Source organism: Meleagris gallopavo, chromosome 10 (genome assembly GCF_000146605.3).
Source record: "Meleagris gallopavo isolate NT-WF06-2002-E0010 breed Aviagen turkey brand Nicholas breeding stock chromosome 10, Turkey_5.1, whole genome shotgun sequence".
Classification (NCBI taxonomy): domain Eukaryota; kingdom Metazoa; phylum Chordata; class Aves; order Galliformes; family Phasianidae; genus Meleagris; species Meleagris gallopavo.
The window spans coordinates 10,422,785-10,440,596 of record NC_015020.2 but is presented as its reverse complement, the minus strand read 5'-3'; the positions used below and the strand labels follow the sequence as shown (position 1 = coordinate 10,440,596).

The 17,812-nt window shown below is 44.1% G+C and overlaps 1 protein-coding gene across 1 annotated transcript in view; it reads right to left on the bottom strand.

Moving 5' to 3' along the window:
* PACS2 (phosphofurin acidic cluster sorting protein 2) overlaps window positions 1-17,812 on the bottom strand; it is a 29,988-nt gene that overhangs the window by 11,518 nt on the left and 658 nt on the right. The window contains exons 2-11 of the mRNA XM_019618374.1: window positions 16,406-16,496; window positions 15,056-15,130; window positions 14,165-14,286; window positions 13,258-13,390; window positions 12,601-12,705; window positions 11,041-11,147; window positions 10,178-10,332; window positions 6,680-6,790; window positions 4,536-4,644; window positions 2,951-2,983 (exon numbers count right to left, since the gene is read on the bottom strand). Coding sequence (XP_019473919.1) covers window positions 2,951-2,983; window positions 4,536-4,644; window positions 6,680-6,790; window positions 10,178-10,332; window positions 11,041-11,147; window positions 12,601-12,705; window positions 13,258-13,390; window positions 14,165-14,286; window positions 15,056-15,130; window positions 16,406-16,496 — 1,041 coding nt within the window. The remainder of the gene's footprint in view (window positions 1-2,950; window positions 2,984-4,535; window positions 4,645-6,679; window positions 6,791-10,177; window positions 10,333-11,040; window positions 11,148-12,600; window positions 12,706-13,257; window positions 13,391-14,164; window positions 14,287-15,055; window positions 15,131-16,405; window positions 16,497-17,812) is intronic.

Here is a 17,812-nt window from a genome sequence, read left to right as displayed (position 1 = left end):
CCCAACTCCAGCAGATAACTTGTTCATGTTTCCCCAGGGAGCTCCATCTCACCAAAGGGAGTAGAGGAGCTACTCTGCAATAAATCACTTGCTTCAGCCACCGCTTAACACAACTCACAGTGACACACAGGCAGTCCCAAGCAATCTGGCTGGGTTTCAGCTGGGCTAGTCCTGTCACACCCTCTAGGCAACTCTGATCTTGTACATACACCTCTGAAAATGCAGCTTACCAGAACAGCTGCTCTTCATGTAGACCAAAGGAGAGCTAAGATGACTGTGCTCCTTCCTCACTTTCTCTTTTCCGCTCTTTCCTCTTTCTTGTCCAAAACATTCATCCAGAATCCTCTCACCTTAGCCAGTATCTCTTCTACCTCTCCTACCACATGCATTCATACCCACTTTTAATGCAAAGCCAGACCCGACCCTGGTTTGTGATATTTTGAACTGTGGTTTTGGATACTTCATCTATATTTCTTAGGAATAATAAATTCTAAACCCATGCAGAGAGGCTAGGAAGAAAATCTTTATCTGTAATGGGTGGTTGTCAAATTACTGATTTTGATTGGGTATAATCCTTCCACCTGCAATCAATTGTTCCTATCCAGGAACAGATTAGCATGTTCCCTCCCCACCAAAAGAAATTAATTCAGATTGAACAAAGATACACAGGCAGATTTAGATGCTTTAAGGCTCTTAGAAATGAGGAGGAATCAGCCCCCTGACAAAAGGAAGAAATAATCTCTCTCAGTTCTAGGAGAAAGGACAAAATATGCCTCAAAGCATTCTAGTATCACAGTAAAAGGAACTGAATAATCACTAAGAACAGTTATGCCAGTTGTTAGGCTTTTGTTAAGATTTTGTTTACAAGTTCCACCAAGTCTCCAGAGATGAAATGAACCAAAGGGACAAAAGGACTCCACGTTCCAATGACATTGCATGAGTGACCTCTCTGCTTTCCCATAAAACTCTCCTACAGTGCTCTTCATGCTCCCACAGCAGACTGGCTGTATGTAGCAGGATTTCCATTGTGTTCTTTGAGCCTTAATTCCTTCCTCTTCCACACCGTTCCATCAGGCAAGGGATGCAGGTAAAGATTTCCACTGCACGAGGAGGTTCAGGCAGCAACCAGCTAGGTGGGACCAGGTCCATCTTCACAAGCTGTGTTCACACTCAGCAGCTGCTGCAGGGTGCAGTTTAGAAGCAGCGCTCAGAGAAAGGATGTGGACTCTGTGCCTGGCCACCACCCCGCAGGAGCCAGAGAAGTACAACAGGCAGAAAATAGCACTCTCTCTGCTTCCTATTGCCCACGAGCCGCACAGGCTCACTCTTTAACACAAGGCACTTTCTTGTGCTCCGAAGAGCAAGAGCTGTGGAAGTTCTCTTAAAACATGAGCTAAGAGCTTTTAGTGAATGACTCAGCCCTTTCCCTACCAGCGAGCAACACTCCATTTCCAATAGCCGGGCTGCTTCCCAGGTTCATGCAAGGGCTATCCAGAAGGCACGTGGCATGAGCTGTGCTGGATGCTGAACTGCAGTGGCTGACACCAGCCCAGGTGTGCCAAACTGGTCAGCAATCCAACTGTGCTGGGAGCAAGTGGCTGCTGACAGATCTCTAACATTGTGGGGTTTCTTTCAAAAAGCAATGCAGAGAGATAACACTGATGATGCACCCCTCCTAGTGGGAGGCCCACCTCTGCCAGCAGGATCTCGGCTCCCAAATGTGTCCTGAACTGCAGCGTTTCTTGACAATTCAGTACCCTTTAGTACTCCCAATGTGCAGAGAAAATACCAGTCACCCACTGTAACGCAGCTGAGTTGAAATGGCAAAGATTTTCTTCCTAAACACCTTCCCCATTCCCAGCCCTCTCCAAGTCATGTCAGCAGATGCTCCAAAAGAATAGGACAAAGCTTTTGCACCATTTGCAGTCCACCACAGGCAGTACATGCGCCAACTTCTCAGCATGACAAACAGAACAAGGAGATGGGAAGGACAGCGGAGGTCAGTCCAATAGGGACAGCTGGCAATAAAGTTACAAAGCAGCTCATCACATACAGCTATGTCCTAAGGACTGGCTAGCTGGCTTGGCTTTCCTTGGATCTTGGGCTTGTTTAACAGAGCAAATGCTAGGATACTGGGAAATTTGCCTTGCAATGAATTTGTAGGTAGTGCTGTTGCCTATACACTGCCTTGGAAGCTGGCCTTGGAGAAGTCATTCATCTCTGGCCTTGAGGGAGATACAGTTGCAATAACTTTATGAACAGAGGTCAAAATAAGCCATGTCCAATCATAGTATGGTTTAAAGCAAGGGGTTCTTGTGGGAAGCTCATGGAGCATAATTCCCACCACTAGCATCCATTCTATCTCCTCTTAGGCTCAGGGAAGTCCCACGTGCCTGTGATAGCCTGCCAGTATGCAACTAGTCCTCAACTTTCTGATTACGGGGAGAAAAGTCATTGGTCTGCACTCAGACACTGCACAGCTGAGCCTCAAGTGGCTCAAACTCCAAAACCAGGGGTCCAAAACATGCCCTGAGCCACCGAGCACCACCTAGAGCACTCTGGTTCGAGCAGGTGGGAAATGGAAAGTCTGCTCAGCCCCAATCCTTCTAGAGCTACACTACATCCTCTGACACTGCACCCAAACAGCAAGGATTGACTAGGAAGTAGGGAAGAAAGACACCTACTGCTCAAAGCTATTTCCTCCATAGCTCCTTCATTCCTTTCAGCCTAAACCCGGCAGCCCATACGCGTGGCCCAAAGGCAGAGCAGTTCTTTTAGTAGTGCATTCTGCCAGCAAGTGCCATAGTTTCAAAGCAGCGAGCAGAATATAACCTTAAGCACATATTGAGCATCCCAGACTTGCACGAACTGTTAAACAAGGCACAAAAGACCAGCTCAAGGGTGGAAAGGAGACAGGAGATGGGAGAGGGAACCTAAAAGGAACTGATACCTTAGAGTAAAATCAAAATGAAAGCTCTTTTTCCTTTTCAGAAAGCAACCAAAGAAAGAGATAAATATGTTATTATACTTACAACAAAGCGATGCATTCATTTAGATAGTGCTCTTTTTTCATAACATTCTCCCTAAGAGCTGCAGTTCTAAAAAAAGCCACGAGGAGACAACTGCCCATTGCTCCACGGGACAGTCTGTTCCTCTGGCTCATCCTTCAGTTTACTCATGTGCTGCTTAGCTGAAAGTGGAAGTTGTTTCAAAGCAGAAAGAGACACTGAAAGACTGTGGGCTACGCCACAAATCTGACTTGGTCTCAGTGCTCTCTTCCAAGCAAGCTCCTGCAGGGTTTGAATCTGCAGCATCACATGAACCTCTCAATAGCGTCAGGCATTGTACACACATTCTAAAATCTAAATAGATCAGACCAGCTTGGTAAAGAGGTCACATGCACCACTGTTAAAAGTGAGTGTTGCTGAAGTAGATTTCAGGTGTTTTTTCAACAAAATATGACCTTTTTGAGCACGTTAGACACTCAAAATGATGAAATGTGTATTAAATCCAAAAGTAAACCTATAACTGAATGGACAAAGCAGTGGAGAATAGTGCAAAATCCAGCCAGTGAAGGGTGCAGAGAAAACAAAACAGCTATCAGAAAGGGTTAACGTTACACTAAACTCTGTGTTTGTAACTAAGGTAAGTCTTCACACCAAGCACAACAAAAATCTAAGAGCTTTGAGCACCCTGTGGCTCTCCAAACTTCACTTTTACCAGCATAGAATTAAAGAAGATCATGAACACATGAAGAGAACATAGCCTTTAACAGTCGTATGGAACATTTTCATTTAGAAAAGCATTATGAAAGAGCTAAATTTGACTAAATCTTGTCTGCAAAATAATGTAAAAGAGAAATGGAAAAGCAATTCCAAACAGCAGTGAACATTTCCAAGACAAAAAGAAAAATGTAACCATCCACACTTAATTCTTCCCTGTTCTAAGGCAAACAATGCACAAGTGATAGCAATCAGATATAACATAGGAGTGGTAGCTGTTAATTAAAGCCATCCGTGCCCCACAGAAGACTCCTCAGCCTAAATGGAGAAAAATGACTTGATGGTTTTGCCCTGCTCTGAAAAGTTATTGTGATTTGTATGAATTCAAACTTATTATTCTCCACCGGGCATCAGAAATAATGCATTTCTCCTTCAGTGGAAAATCACTCTTCTTCATGGATAACGGCTGTATGAGGCTGTACATACTTCTAGATCTTTTTAGACCCCGATCCTCCCTCAGACAGGCTGCTTATCCCTTCAAAGAAGTTGAAATAAAATCTGGTAGGTAATGCCACAGCCCACAGCCTTACTTCCCCAGCTCCCAGGTCTCCAAAGAAATCACTGCATGAAGTAACCACACTGTGGCAGACTCGCTGCTACCTAAGTGCAATATATGACTGCAAGCAGGGTAAGATCAGGCTCACAACATGTCTGCAGTTTTGAATGATTTTAAAACTGCGAGTACACAAGAAAAGCACTCCACCTCCATTGTGATGATCACTCTGGAAAGCCAGCATTATGTCAGTAGCATACCTTTTCTGCTTGTACGTCAGCATCGCTTCGGCAATGGGCAACTGGTGTGCACAGTTTGCCCCTGCTATGTACTGAGTTATTCGGGAGACAACATCAAGCGTTTCTGTAACTGCAACAGAGAAGAGAAAATCAATGAAATGACTTCTCAGACCATCACCAGCACTATTCTCCATTTGCTCAGCCAAGCAGCTGATGGTACCCAGCTAGCTGCAATCAAACTGCATCTTCCAAAGGAAGCTGTGCAGCCCACTCCAGAGCACTGTAATGCTATCTAAAAAAAAAGAAATACCCTCCAAGAGTACTGAAATATAAACATAAGGAAGGTACACTACATATACAGGCATCTAGGCACAGTATTAGTTATCAGAGTATCATGGTCATACTTGTTAAAATAGCTTTTATTTGAAAATGTGTGCCTGTTCAGTCAACTTTAGACATTTCTACATATCTTGACTACGTGTATCTGCCAAAGAAGGTGCCTGGCACCCCAGAGCCCCGGGTACCTGCTGTGCTCACACCAGCATTTAAGTTTTCTGATTTCCTTGTGAGCTCAACAAAGACACGTTGAGGTCATTGGAAAGACCAAGAGCCATGCAAGGACAGGAAGAGCACAAAGACTACTTCTGTAGCAGCGAGTGTGCCGGAGGTCTGCGAGAAGGTGAGAATGTGCTTGATTCAGTCAACAGGAAGGCATTTCCCAAATTGCTCCAGGAAGAGAATCTCAATTGTGAAATCAAGCAAAAGCAAGCAACCTTCACCCAGCACTTATGTATCTTAATGGGCATTTTTACCCAGAGGGTTTTTTTTTTTTTGTTACAATTACTTGAACAGGGAACCATGAAGAGCTATCATTGTCGGCCAGATCTTCCCATGCCATCACAGAGTTTCTGGGCTGTTCTCACCATACAGATGAAAATGGAGAATCTACAAGGCCTAGATGGCAAGAAAAGTGTTGTTGCACTTTTCTCATAGCATGCAGGCAAGTAAGTAACAGCTGCAGCATACAATCTACAGAGAATTTACACAGCTTTTGAGCTGGATCTCTGTAATTAATGATACAACCCTAAAAGCCAGACACAACAGTCAAATTTGTATCGACATTTGTCTCTATTTTCAAGACATTAGAAGAAACCTGTTCTGGACATTTCCTCTTCCATGAGTTTAGAATCAACAAAAAACGATGGCTGTGTGTACATGAAGGTCTCTATCCAGCCTCCTGCTCCAGGTAAGGCTAACTTCACCTCTAGAACAGTCTGCTCAGGGCCTTCTCCAGCCAAGTTCCCACCTGCTGGGAAAAGCTCTAAATAACCTCCTGTAAAGATGTTCCCTCTCCCCTCTCACCATTGGAGGACTTCCATGAACATCCTGCTCCTTAGGGAGCCTCCGACACCCTCTGCAATTCCAACAGGAACTCCTGCAAGTGCTCCAAAAGCCCTAAAACATTTTCCTGCTCATGAAATTCCTGTGGGGGGATATGCCTCCATAGCATCACTCCTCAGTGATCAGATCTCAAGCCTTCAAACAGCCCTAAATGAAAGATGCAAATCCTTCTCTCCCATTTCTTTCTGTTCTTGAGGGAATAGATGGAAAAACTGTAAGCATTCGTATTTGTGCAAATAAATACTATAACAAACAGTAAGGTTTTATCTTGGCCTAGAACAGATTCGGATCAGAGCAGGAACTTGTTGATCTGACCTGGGCAGCTCTCACATGTAATAACACCGGTTAGGAACAAAATGCTTTTTTAATGAAAGATCCTGCCAGCATTGTCCTCCCATGCACCAAAAGAAGTCAGTCTTCACAAAGTTTACAGTTTTCCAAATGTTTTAGGCTGGACTGTTTCTGAAGAGCCACAGGAAGCACACAACTTGATAGTGAGATCTCCACATCAAAGAACAAAGCTGAGAGCTAGGTAAAAACAGCAATAACTCAGGCACCAAGTGTCTTGCAGCCAACAGCTGTTTGCAAAACACCAAGTGGAGGACACATAAGGGTCAGCATCTGAAAAGGGAATGTGGTAGAGGAAGGGAAAAAGAGGAACAAAAACATTTTTCTGCTTCCTCTGGTATTTACTTGACCTTTGCTAAAATTACTCATTCAAGCCTTTTATCCCACACAGGCTAGACACAGACACATGGTCTTACCAGTGGTCTGTGCTTCAAGTTTGTTGAACAGATCTCTCCAGGCTACATCTTGGAAGAAGTTGTTGTATCTATAATCTACAGACCCCAGATACTTGGCCACTGGATGAGAGCCTAAGAAAGAAAGGAAAATGTGACAGTTGTTCTCCCCGGCAGTGAATACAGGTGTGGCTTTTTGTCTGTAAGGAACTCAGCTCCAAAATCAAACTACAGTAGACACTCCAGAAATAAATTGCCTCAATTATAACGACACAATTTAGCCCAGCTTATCTCTACAAGAGCATGCAAATAGACTTCCCAGCAGAGAGACTGCTTCAGCACTGCTGATATCTTCCAGTGATACCTCCCCTTCCCCCCGCCAAGTTAAACTTTAAAAGGCCAAGGCAAACAGGACTGGGAAACTGCTGAGGAAATAAATGATTTGGGAGACACAGACCCTACAACTCAACATCTCAGTCGCTCAGCTCTGCAGGCAGCTCTCTCAGCAGGCCTTTTTCCCCACAGCTGCACTGTGGGCACCACAGACAGACAGACTCTTTCCATTCGCGCATCACTGCTGTTTCGCAATACAGAGAAGGGGAAAAAATCACCTGCAACCAGGAATCGCCACCGCGGGAGCCTTGCATTAAGCAGTGGAGAAACAAAATGGCCACTAACTCAATAAGAAAATTGTAATTAAAGACAAAAGGATTATAATCCCTAGTGAATGTTGGCACGTGCGTTATGTCTCTGCTCGTCCTAAGTCTCACGCTCCTCTAGGAGCACAGATAGAGCCTGCTGTCCCAAAGCATGTGTCCAGCCCTGGATGGAGACCTGCATTCACACGTACACTGAGCAGGAGAGGGAAGACATTGAAACTATCACCTCTGCCCTGCCAGAGGCCAAAACACTTGTCACTTTCCTTTGCAGGTGCCACGTGTCCCCAGATCAGACAACCTATTCTTGAAACTGCTGCTCCAGCCTACCAGCACAGGAGGGAAGGTGCTCCAGACCTGAACATTTCAGGCTTTGCTGTTTCCATACCCCAGTGTGTTTTGTATATTTACAGTCAGACATGAACAGATCCCAGAGCCTCTCCTAATCAGCTTTTTTTCACCTTTCCTGCACACTGAATTCTTTTATGAAGTCATGCTTCCAGAGACCACAACGGCTGCAGCTTCAGCTGGTCATCAGCACATCACAGCTCCTCCCATAAAAACCTTGCTTAAATATGCTCAGCATCCACCACTAAAGCTCAAGGCAGGGAAACCCCATTGCTCCTCATCCTGCAAACTAGCCCTGATTTTCAGACTTCCACAACTGGTTCCAGCAGGTTTCTAAGCTCCCTCCAGCATTATTAGAAACTGAGCTGTAAGTTCTTTCCTGGATAATTGTTGCTTAGAGACTTATATGTCTTCTATAGTGGAGTTTTAAAGAGTAAACAAGGAACAGCTCTGTCTCATGCACTGGAGAGGTGACAGTTTTCCCATGTGTTGGGCAAACACATCACACATGGCAGATGCAGCTGGAAACGAGAACCAAAAAAGATATCTCAAAAAGTTCTATCTATCCTGGAGCGAAATAAAGTGCTAAAAAACCAAACACACGCAGACATAATAACCCTCAGCTTTTTCCCCTTTCTCTTTTTTGCTCCCTTTCGTCTGTTTCTTCACCAGTTCCAACATTAAAAGTGTCTTTTGGCCATAGAATCAGAAGCACAAAGCAGGACTGAATCTCCCAGTACAGATGTTTACTGACAATAAGTATTTCTCAGTGTTAAACCACTACAGGCTGGCTCTTCTGTCATTGCAGCATGGAGTTGTGGACTAAAAAGGTCAAACCATCTTAGAAAAAACAACAACAACAACAACAACAACAACAACAGAAAACTCCTTCCCAATCCTACTTTGAAGGTGCTGCTATCAGCAGAAAGTTTTTTTTTCTTTTAAGACTCCATGGCGTGGTCACCATTCTGTCTTTGGTGCTTTTTCAATTGTCAGAAAAGAGAGGCTGCCCCTCAATCACTTTAATGAGATGCCAAAAAGCTGGCCAGAAATAAGCATCTCATCTGACCAGGAAATACTGCAGACTCCATGGGTAAGGTCCTGATAGAGCTTCTATATTTGAAATACATTCAAAAAACATTCCCAGATCTGAAGCAATTGCATTATAAACTTAAAGTGCTTTATTCTTCTTTTTCTTTTTTTTTTTTTTAAACTATCACTGTCTTAAGATTAAAAAAAGAAGTCCTACAAACATTATCTAAGCCTAGTGTATCAGCTTCAGAAAGGGAATATTTTCAGATCATTAAAAACTGCAGATGGAAAACTCCACTTTGAATGCAAGGTGACAGGCAGCATGTGAGGACCAAAATCCTCAGCCACACAGACTCCTACTCAAAGCAAAGTTAAGCCTGCAGAAAATCTTTTTCCTTGTCTGTGTTTCTACTACTTAAAGGGTTCTCTCTCCTATTCCTGCCAACCCCTTTGGACACAGAATGCCTTTCTTACACAGAAGGATCCAGCTCTCATTTTGTCTTCTCCACTCGACCTCTCCAACTCTCATCACTATCTCGACAGCCAAATCCCCACTGCATGGGGTGCTGGGCAGCAGCTTGTAGTGCCTATAGGAATGCCAGCAGCTGCTTCCAAATCTGAAAGAAGTGCTGGGAAAAACACTTTCCAACATTACTGCTGCCTTCTCCACCCAAGAGCCCTGCTCACACAAGACAAGCCTCAGACTAGCCCAGCTTTTGGCCTCATACACCTACAATCACAGCACTGCCCAGATGTCCCTCCCTGTAAGCATTAATGAGAGCCTGTCCCCCCTGGCCTCTCTGCTATAACATTCCTCACATTTTTGCCCTCCACAAACCCCTAATGCTATTATCAGTCTGTCCCTGGACACAAGGGATGTAAGCTGGGTTACTTCCCAGCCAGACAGGCTTGTCAAGCTGTTACAAGGGCAGAGATAAGGTGCTGGGAGACTGAGAGTAGAACCTGAGGAGAAGAGCACGTGAAGGAAAGGTCAAAAGATGTGTGCAATTTGAATAATTTAAACTCTCAGCAGTTTCAAAGCCTTTAGTAATATTTCATCTTCCCACTCCTCCACCAGAAACGTTTTCTGTGTTAGCCTCAGAGACACCACAACAGTTACCACCTGGGGAAACAGTGCTCAACGAATTAAAGATTTCAGACAGAGAAAGGCCTTCAAGAAAGAATATTATTCTGTGCATTCACTGCATCATATAAGAAGAGATATATGAGCCTGCCCATATGGGAGAAAGGACTCAGCCCCTTACTTCAGGCAAAACGTTTACAAGCAGACTTTGACATCAAGAACAAAGATGAAATTCACTCACACGAGCAATACAAGCATCAAACAATACTAAGCCAGCATGACATCTTTCTCATTTAACAGCCACATACTTGGTCAAAGCCTTCAGGAGGACTACTGCTAAGGGAACACATCACATTTAAAACTCATTCATCTTTCTGTGAAGAAAAATTGTTCCTTATTTACCTAGAGGGATGATCAAAAATCGCATGTAGCCAAGCCAGTCTGGGGTTTTGTGAGACAGCTGCTCTACAAAGAGCCTCAATACAGCACTGAGGTAATTCTGGGCTCCGGCCACTGCAATTTTAATTGGGCTTGGAGGCTGAGAATTGCAGTTACAGCTAGACAGAAGAAGAGGGAACATATTCATAATTGCGTTTCCAACCAACTATTCCAGAACAATTAAAAAAATTGGTTAATAACTAAGGTAGAACACAGCTCATTCAATACACAAGGCAGTATCACAATGATTATCAGAAGCGCTGTCAATAAAAAGCAATTCTGCTCAGTACTTTCTTAATTGGTCTTCCTGATTTCTTCCAAACATTTTAGTAGTCTATAAGGGGTTGGACTCGACAGTCTAGGTTGGGATGTGCCTACAGAACATAGCCACAGCCTGGGAAATGCCTCCAGGAATTGGGAACATTAACTGAGAATTAATTCAAAGTGTATGGGGAGAAAAAAACCCAACACAACAAAACTGTTTTAAAATCTCTTAGCTTCGCATGTTTTACTTATTAGATCTGAGATTGGAAGCAGGCTCCACAGTACAATCTTGTAATATCAATGCTGTCAATGTAAGAAGACTTGTACCCCCCATACAGTGAGGAACAGCAACACCTTGCAGGGCTGGTGAGTACTGAAGAACCACACTACTCTGACTTCAGGAGAGTAAATGAAGGAGAAGTATTGGAAGGGAAAATTATTGCTCCAGTATCAGATGGAAAACTCCTGAGCACTTGGGCATAGGAACTGAAAGGCTTTTAGTGCTGAGGACCACAAGCCCTCCTTTCTAGAGGAGACTCAACAAGCAGAAAGGCATAACTTACTATCGCTGTATCCTGGAGACAATAGTGCTGAAAGCTGCTTGAATATCAGCCGAGGAACACGTACAGACCACTGGCAAGGTATGCTTTTGTAAGACATCTGACAGGTACTAAGGAGAGAACAGAACATATTAAAGTCCTTCAGTTTGTCACAAGAAGAAAGTCTCACCTCCCCCACACTTCTGTGAATCCTTACAACAAAGTGTGGGCATTCTCCCCATGACCAACATGTAGGTGACAGTTGCTTCCCAAACACTTTTCTTCTGTCCTCTAGAAAAGTGGAGCCACTGCATCTGCTTGACAAACACTAACACTTCCTTCAGGACATGGCATTTTTGGTAATGCTGACTCTAGGAGAGCAATTCATATGGCTGCAGAGAGCAGGGCAGGAGCAGCAGGCTATCTGCCTAACAGCCAGCACTGGGTAAGAGCAGATGTTCTTTACTCACCTGTTTATGAAGCTGAACATGCAGTGCTCTGATTTAAAAAGACAAATGCAATAGTCTGCCTACCCTCAAGTACTTAAAAAAAAAGCAAAGACACTAACAATACATTCATTGTGATTGACTGCTCCCATTCCATGCAGCTCAGGGGAAATACAAGTTAACAAACACCAAGTTCACATGCACATAACATTAACGAGACTCAGCAATTATCTCACATTATCTCACTGCCCCACTAGCCCATGCACCACAGCCAAAGCCACCTTTGTTTCATCCAATACTGCAGGCAGTGCTGGAGAAGACTATACAGCTTTCTCTCCAACTCTGGAAAACATTTCTCCAAGTAAAGAGCAGCTGGAACAAGCAGCTCAACTGGTATTTTTTTGTCTCTTACACACTGAGACCCCAGTCCTTTCAAAAGCAGAACGTGTCAGCGTACTTACAAAAACCTGGTATAAGCCCACAATCAATCAGTACAGTTTTCATGTGCCTCTTCTGTATACATTTTATTCATGACTCAGACTAAGGATCAGAAAAGAGCAAAATTTGCTCCAACACCCACCCAAATCCACTGCAAATGATTCCACATTGCCACCATAAGAAAGCAGTGCTCAGTTCTCCTTAACAGAAGTATCGCACACTAAGAAAAGATGTGATAACACATCCCCAGCCAACAATCACAAGAATGCATGTAAGACAATACTGCTGAGCTATTTTCTCCTGTGGTCATCACCTGAGCCCAGGAATATCAGTCTAAACCACAAGTCAGCCTTTTCTGCTTCCTTTGTCCCACCCTACCACGGCTGAGAAGCAAATGCTTGAGTGCAAGAGTGAAGCCACACCCAGTGTGCTGCTAACCCAAAGAAATGGCATTTCACAGAACAGAAGAAAACAGTTTTTCCAGGGAGAAGCTGAGTAGCAAAACCTTAAAAGATCCGTAGCATCCCCTGGTCAAAGTGGTCTTTAGGCACCAAACCCAAGCATGCTGCAACCCCCCTGCACCATCACTGCCTTTCCCACCAGGGAGCAGAGTCTACTTGGTCAGTGGTAAAGTTCAAGACCAGTCCGTTCCCAGTGAGAAACAGCCAAAGTGAACTGATAGCACGTCTCCTGCCTTTACCTGTCCTTGCCAATCTGAAGTATTGACAAGAATAATGTTTTCTGGCAGCTGGTCGTCAGAAACCAGGATGTGATTTAGTTGGTCATACACAGTTTTCCTGGGGATCTGGAAATGAAGACAGAACAGAACAGTAGGAGATATCAGTTCTAATCCTCAAAGCTTTGTCTGTCACTGCTCCTTCTGCAATGCACTTTTCTTAAAGTCACTTCATACCAATTAAAAGTAGCTCAAGGAATTCTGGATTTACAGAAGTCAGCAAAATTCTTTATCAAGGAGGGAGTTAACAGAGTCCTGCAGTTGAAAAGAGCATCACACAGAGATACTTTACATAAATCAGTCTCCATTGCAAATCCTTGCAATCTGCCTTATTTCAGAAGAGTAATTCCTCAATACATCCCTATTTGTTACTCATGACAACAATCCATTCCAGTGTTTTCAGTTTATGGCTGGCTGACAAAGCAACAAGCTGGCAAAAACTGGCAGACAGGATGGAAGGTACAATATCAGCCAAGAAGTAAATTCCCTCCTTCCTGGAGCTGCAGGGTTCAGCTACTTTCCAGCAGGGACAGCACTTTGGCCAGAAGCAAAGAGACTGCAGGAGACAGATGGAAAAGACAAAAACTGAGTGGGTTGGATAAAAAGCAATATTTTTCACACCTGTAAGTGGTGCCGGGTGTCTGGAGATCGTTCATTGTCCAGGCTGTTTGCTCTCTCATTCTGTGGCCTCACTGGCTGCCTCTCCTTCAGAGATGTGCTTCTTCCCCGACGTCCAGTTTGCTTCCCTTCAGACCTGCTAGAAATAGGTGCTTTCAGTCCATGCTTGGCTCATATCTGAGCAAGATTCATCCCCAAAAACCTAAATCTCCCCCATCTGGCAACCTCAACAATTTAACTTCCAGGTACTGGAGAATCATGCATGGAAATCTGAGGGAGCATGAGACCTGTTAATTCTGCATCTAATGGTACAGAAGTCATAGACAAGACAGTTCTGCTGCAGAATATTCTGTCATCATGTTTCCAGGAGCTCCAAGCAAACTTTCACAGCCCATACCAAGAGCCACACTACCACTCTGCTAATTGCCACACCAGCATAATGCAACCTAGAGACACAAACTGCAGACACACACCCTAGAGCACAAAATACCTCTTCAAAAGAGCATCTATTTGCTTGAAATAACCAAGGAAACTATATGGTTGGGTTGTTGAAGCCCACATTCACTCTGCCATTTGGGAACTCAGACTTAACAATTACCTTTAAAGCCAAAATCTGCATCAGACAACTCATCTTTGAGCATGAAGCCCCAGAGTAAACGATTGGATTAGATGATCTTAAAGGGTCTTTTCCAGTCTTAATGATTCTATGATCCCTGAGCAATAGAGTAAGATTGCTCTGCTCTTAGAATGCATTTATCAAGCACCCAAGTACCTCCTCTCTCAAGAACCTGAACACAAGGCCAGTCTCCCTGCTTGACCTAAAGATCATACAGAACAAACGACAGCAGGCTGTCCATGGCTTCCCAAGGAGCCTTGCAGCAGCTGCAGTGCTGCTGTGTCACTGCTCTACCTGGTGGATGGGATAATGAGGGACTCCGTCTTGGTGATCTTCCCGCTGGGTGGGAGCTTCTCAACAAACACATCTGGTGCAGGAAGTTCTGCTTCTTGGACCTCAGCTTGCTGGTTAGACTCCTGCAAACACACACAGAACCACATGAGGAACAAATACTTCCCTCTCTCACTACTACAAGGGCTTACAGGAGACACGCCAGCTTGGCTCTGGCTGGGCCACGTTCAGCCTCTTCCTTGCAGACACACTGCTCACTGCCAAGGAGACAAGCCAACACTGGCTATCTTAGGCTCCCTGTTCCTAGCTCTGCCTCACAAGGGAGCTGGAGGCTGAAAAGGTGCTTGAAAACACTACTTTGGAGCAGGCACTCTCTCAACTCAAAGCCAAGGACAAGCTTCCTTATGCAACACTGATGAATTCAGTTTACCCAAAAGAACGAGTGGAGAGAGAAACACATAAGAGAAAAATTACAAATAGTATATCTTCAGAAGAGCAACTCGAGCTTTGGGATTTCTCCCCAGGACCAGCTTGATTTCTGCCAATTCAAATTGAAGGTGTCTGTCTGGTATAACGCACCAGCTTTAAGGCTACTTTTCAGGACAAGACACATGCTCAGTAGCATACTTCAGGCCAGCTTTCTTCAAATCAAGAGAAAGACTATTTAAATGGAAAGCCACGTAGAGCATTTTAATTTCAGAAGGCTGAAAGATGAGAACCTCTGACAACTGAGGTTAGGAGGAGAGCCCAGCACTGTCATCACTGCAGCTAATGTAATCTACACAGGTTGTGATGCATATGCAACTATAAGAATAGACAGACATGTGCTACAGAATGCAGTTCACTTGACACTCAAACTGCCAGACAAAGTTAAAAAGTGAATTTCCAACTTACAAAAGAGACAGTGTCAGAAATACTGTCGTCTGTGTGTTTGGTTCCAAGACTCTTTGTCTTTTCAGGCACTTCTACCTGCTTGAGAGGAGAAAACCGTTAGCAGGTTCAGCAGCAGCACAACTTTTCAGCCATACTCTCTGGATCAGATTGTTTGAAAGACAGTTTAAACACTGAACAGCTCTGCAGGAGCACTTCAGATCCTACCAGAACTGAATGCATTAGTATGGGAGGTAGCAAGGCAGCAGAAAAATCCTGCAAACATATTTAATGCAACAGTCACATTTAAAAATTGGGTAATGAAGACCCATGAGAAGATCTGCTACCTACCCAAAAGATGCAAGCCCTACAAGACCTCCCCCCAGATTCTACAGTTGTGGTACTACAGTTAAGCATCACCCAGAACAGACTGCCCTGCAGCTGCTTCACAGAAACAACCCAGCTGTTGCCACAGCCTCCCAGTGCTGCCAGGACCTGGTGCATTGTTGACGACAACACAGAGGCAGATCAGACAAGGGATGCAATGGGTAATGGTCACAAATAAGAAATGTGTGTCTCGCAGACCAAGGGAGGGCGCTCAGGGAAAGGCCTGTACAAGGAGCCTCTATTCCAGTACTTCTGGGCGCAGAGAAGTAATGTCCAGACCCTGTGCATGCTCCTACTCCCTACTTGGGAGGGATACTGCCGATTAGTGCTGTGAGGTGCTTCAGCACCTTCCCTTCATTCAGTCTTAGAAACTCAGCACGTAAAACCCTCAAACAGATCTGTAACTCTACATTAAGAGATGTACTACACCGTACAGACTATAAAGAGAAGTCCTCCAGAATTGGGCTGATATTCTCTGTGCCTAGAATGCTCATCTAAATAGGGATGGAAAAGAGTGAGCTCGCTCCCCTCCAGAATACTCTCCCAGCCACCATGAAAAGGAACACAATATAATGTGGTAAAGGCTTCCCTGAGCACTGCCAGGGAGTCCCCTAAAGCTCCCAGACAACATCTCCCACCCTAGCTATTGCAAACACATGGGAATCTTGAGATACTCATACCATTGGCAAATATTCAATACATAAACTGAAGATGTTCACTTGAGTTAATACTTTATTTGCATTAAAAACAGATAAACCAAACCACGCTTTCTTCAGAACATTCGTGTCTCTGCATCCGAGTCTTCAGAGGAGGTCACAGAGGGTGTCTATTTACACATATAAACAGAGATGGTGCAGGTAACAAGGTTGAACACGGCAGGATGATACCAGGCAGTCAGAGCACTTTAATTTCAAAAGGAATGTAGGTGGATAGACCTGGAGGCTGCTATATTAACTACAGGCAGATAACCTTCTTGAAACGACTTACAGGACTTGATGGCTCTCTCTGGCTCCTGATGCTGTGGATGCTACCGATTTCTGTCTGAGAGCTGGAGTGTGACAGTCCTTCAAAATAAGGTCTGAAGAAGGAAAGCAAAAACACCTTGTTATTAATAACATTAGCAGAGAAAGTCCACAGCAAAAGAAATGTGATTGTTCCAAGGTGTCCTAACACTTCTCCGTGGTTCCAGTAAAATTCAGAAGCCACTTTTATTCTTCTGAGTGAAAGAAAGGAAGGGGAAGGAGTCTCCAGGACAGCAAAGGAGACAAGAAAGTCTAAGGACATCTGTCTAGCCCTGACACTGACTGACTAACCTCCATTTAATGGCTCCAACACATCAGCTGTCTCACATTAAATCATATTCATAAAGCTCTCACAAGGAATGCTTGCATGCTCTCATACTACATGCCAAACAGAAGTTTTTATTTCCATAAAATCTGGGGTGGGCCCACGGGTCCAGCATTTTCACGCTGCAGGACAGAATGCACATTAACTTCAGAGGCATTTGAGTCTTTCCTACCCCAAGCACCAGGTGCAAAGTTTCACACTGCGAATTTTGTTTCAGTTCTGCAAATGCTGACTGAACAACATGCCATTCCAGGCAAGGTTTAGCTCTTGATGGAAAGACAGCAAGTGAAGGAGAATTACTGCCCCCCCCCCCCACCCCTACTCTGCTCATATGAGTAAGTGACTCTTGATGCTAACATGCATTTTATTTCCAGCTTGCATCTGGATTTGGCTGCCAGCCTTAGGATCCAATTACACATTTGCTCAATAAGATAAGATAGCACATACAATCAGATTGTGCTTCCATGTCAAAAGGCAGATCATCACAGAAGGCTTCAAGGCTCAACTATGATTTAAGGAATTTATTTATTTTTTTTTCCCCAGGAAAAAAAGATGCCTACAGCCATCAGCATTTATCACATTCCTTTCACAATATGAACATAAGAACCAGGCAGAGAAGATCAAGTGTCTCCCCAAGATCAACTAGAAGTGATCCCTGGCTCAGTTACACAAAGCTGCCATATATCAGCACCTACAAAAACTAGTTCAGAACAGGCTTGGGTGTATCTACCTGTGCTATGGTCAGTTCCCCTTGGGCTCTGAAGAACTCCTTTGTTTCCTGCAGTTCTGATTCCTTAGTCCCTACAAAGGCTCTTTCCACATAGGACTCTATCAGATTTCCCAGAAAGGTTGCCTTGCCTATCACAACTTTCTGCCTCTGTATCTTCTAACTGTTCTGCCACAGCACCAGATTTCCTCTCTGTTTCTACCACCTCTTCAAAACACTTGTGTACACTTTAATTCCACTGTCTTCCTGTCAGCAATTCCTATTCCTGTGGTCAGGTGGAAGGGCAAGCAGAATAATTGCAAAGGGAACTAGTTAAAAAA